Source organism: Vollenhovia emeryi, unplaced genomic scaffold, assembly GCF_000949405.1.
Source record: "Vollenhovia emeryi isolate VEMERY1.0 unplaced genomic scaffold, V.emery_V1.0 DF944533.1, whole genome shotgun sequence".
NCBI lineage: Eukaryota > Metazoa > Arthropoda > Insecta > Hymenoptera > Formicidae > Vollenhovia > Vollenhovia emeryi.
The window spans coordinates 1-2,510 of NW_011961833.1; the positions used below are offsets into that span (position 1 = coordinate 1).

Here is a 2,510-nt window from a genome sequence, read left to right on the forward strand (position 1 = left end):
TATTGTTTTTGAAACATATGGTCGAACGTTATCATGAAGCAGTAATAACTCCACGTCTATTGAGCTGGCATTATTAATTATTCGTTCTTGAAACCTGTACGGCGATTCTGTGACTTGCTATCGATGGTTTTCGGTATCGTTAACCAACCTATGAAAGCTGTGTTTTTAACATCTTTGCTGTCGCTAGTTAATTTCGATACCGAAAAACATCGATAGCAAGTTACAGAAACCCGGTACTGGTAAAATCATTAATGCCGGAAAATACTGTTCTCAGATGAAGGAAATGAACAGCAATTACGCTTTAAGCAACCTGCAATATGCATATTGCTTTATGGTAATGCTCGACCACAGTAAAGGACGAGGGGTGAGGGGCAAGGGGCGAGAGCCGAGCGTCGAGCGGCGGACGACGCGCGGCGTGGGGCGAGCGGTGAGGGGCGAGCGGGGAGGGTTTACTGAAGCTCGCCGCTCGCTGCGTGACAACTTTTTTTCGGCGCGTCGCTCCACCTCTCGCTATTAGATGATGCCCCACCGTTGCCTGCCGAGTCCGGCCTGCCGCCGTCTACGTTTTCATTCGCTCAGACATTAAAATTTCTTTCTCGATAACTATTGCGAATTTTGCAAAATGGTATAAGACTTTTCTATTCAGTTTGCCCCGGTCTATCTGCCAGTTACAGGTGATACGGGTATTTGGACACACCCTGTATAATCCGTCCGGAAGCCTGCTGCACCACAGTAGGAGATTTTATACGAGATCGAGAAGAAAACATTGTAGACAGTATAAAGTCTGAAAAGACGCTAGCGCGACAACATGGAGCAACGAGAGCAAGATCTGGTGGAACGAGCCCACAGGATCACCACATTGGGTGATTATTTGGGGTGGCTGCAACAATGCTACGAGTGTATCGCTGAGCTAGAGGAACACAGCCGTGTTAAGCGTCCAAGGCTATCCATCGGTAACGGACAATCGCTGGTGGTTCGAATCGCGCGACTCGAGAGTGTCAAGTGCCAAGTTGAAAGGCGATTCGTACATTTCGGGGGTGGCGGTGCAGGGCCTTCTTCGAAAGCGCAACTGTCGTGGCGCGAGATCGACACCGCATTCAAAAACCGCGTGCTTACCGGTGCGGTAATAAACGCGGAGTACATTGACCCGCCCAAATTTCTCGAGGACGCTCGCGATATCGTGATCGAGCACGTGCGAGACGCTATCAAGCGCTATAATTGTGTAAAGGTGAATACCGCGTTCAACGGGGAGTTTGTGGCGGGTGATATACGTGCAAATAAAAGCATAAACACAAAAAACTGTGAACTGTTTATTACAACGGACCTACAACAGTGGTACGAGTCGCGCGTAATCGGTCCGACTCTAGCTGAACTCGAAGAGTTTCAGGAGCGTGATAGCGGGTGGGCGCTGTCGCGTATACTCAACTTGACTATTAACGTGAACAAATGCAATCCTATGCGCGCGGGATGCCATATAGACGTGCCAGAAGTGGTGAAACGAAAGAAAGCAGTGATCAACGTACAATCCATGGATAATGCGTGTTTCGCGTGGTCGGTGGTCGCCGCTCTCTATCCGGCTGAAAGAAACGTGGAGCGCGAATCGTCGTATCCACATTACAGTGATGTGTTAAACCTGCGAGACGTTCCAATGCCGATGACATTAAGTGGTATTAAAAAGTTCGAACAATTGAACAGTATTTCCATCAATGTGTACAGCATCGATGAAAAGAACAATTGTGAACGCGCAATCGTACCGCTACGAGTTGCTGACGAAAAGAAGGAGAAGCACGTGAACCTATTATACCTGCAAGATCAGAGGGGTGCCGAAGTGGGCCACTTCGTCTGGATAAAGAAATTATCCCGCCTCGTCAGTTCTCAACTCAGCAAGAAGGAGTACAAAAAGCACATTTGCGATCGGTGAGTATCGATAGGATTTGTGAAACTTATTTTATTTGAAAAATATATATTTAAAAATTTTTGTCTTTCCATATGTTTGCACTACTTTAGCTCCAACGTCAAGTTGCAAGCCCACAGCGTGGACTGTCAACAGATAAATGACTGCGCGATCATATTACCCAGCGAGGAGGACAAGTGGCTCAGTTTTAACAATCACAGTAGGAAGGAACGTGTGCCGTTTGTCGTCTACGCCGACTTGGAGTGTATCCTGAAAAAGATGGATACGGATCCGAAGGCATATCAGCACCATGAAGTATTTAGCATCGCTTATTACCTGCACTGCTCATATGACGACTCGCTATCAACATATCAGTTTCATCGTGACAAGGATTGCATCGCATGGTTCGCTGACCAACTAGAAGAATTAGCATATCGTGTAAAGAATATTCTGTCGAGTAATGTTTCCATGCAAACACTTTCGAAAGAACAGTATGAGAAATTTAATAGCACCACGCACTGTCACATATGCGAGAAACCGTTCGCGCCAGACGACACTCGGGTGCGCGACCATTGCCATCTAACCGGACAATATAGAGGCCCCGCACATTCAAACT

General features: G+C 47.1%; 1 protein-coding gene across 1 annotated transcript; it reads left to right on the forward strand.

Moving 5' to 3' along the window:
* Nucleotides 1–1,124: 1,124 nt before the first annotated feature.
* LOC105563134 lies at nucleotides 1,125–2,500 on the forward strand (the record flags this gene model as incomplete). The annotated part of the gene is made up of 2 exons (XM_012014463.1): nucleotides 1,125–1,917; nucleotides 1,951–2,500. Coding segments are annotated over exons 1-2 (1,011 nt in total), but the record flags the coding sequence as incomplete, so codon positions are not given.
* Between the last annotated feature and the right edge of the window lie 10 nt (nucleotides 2,501–2,510).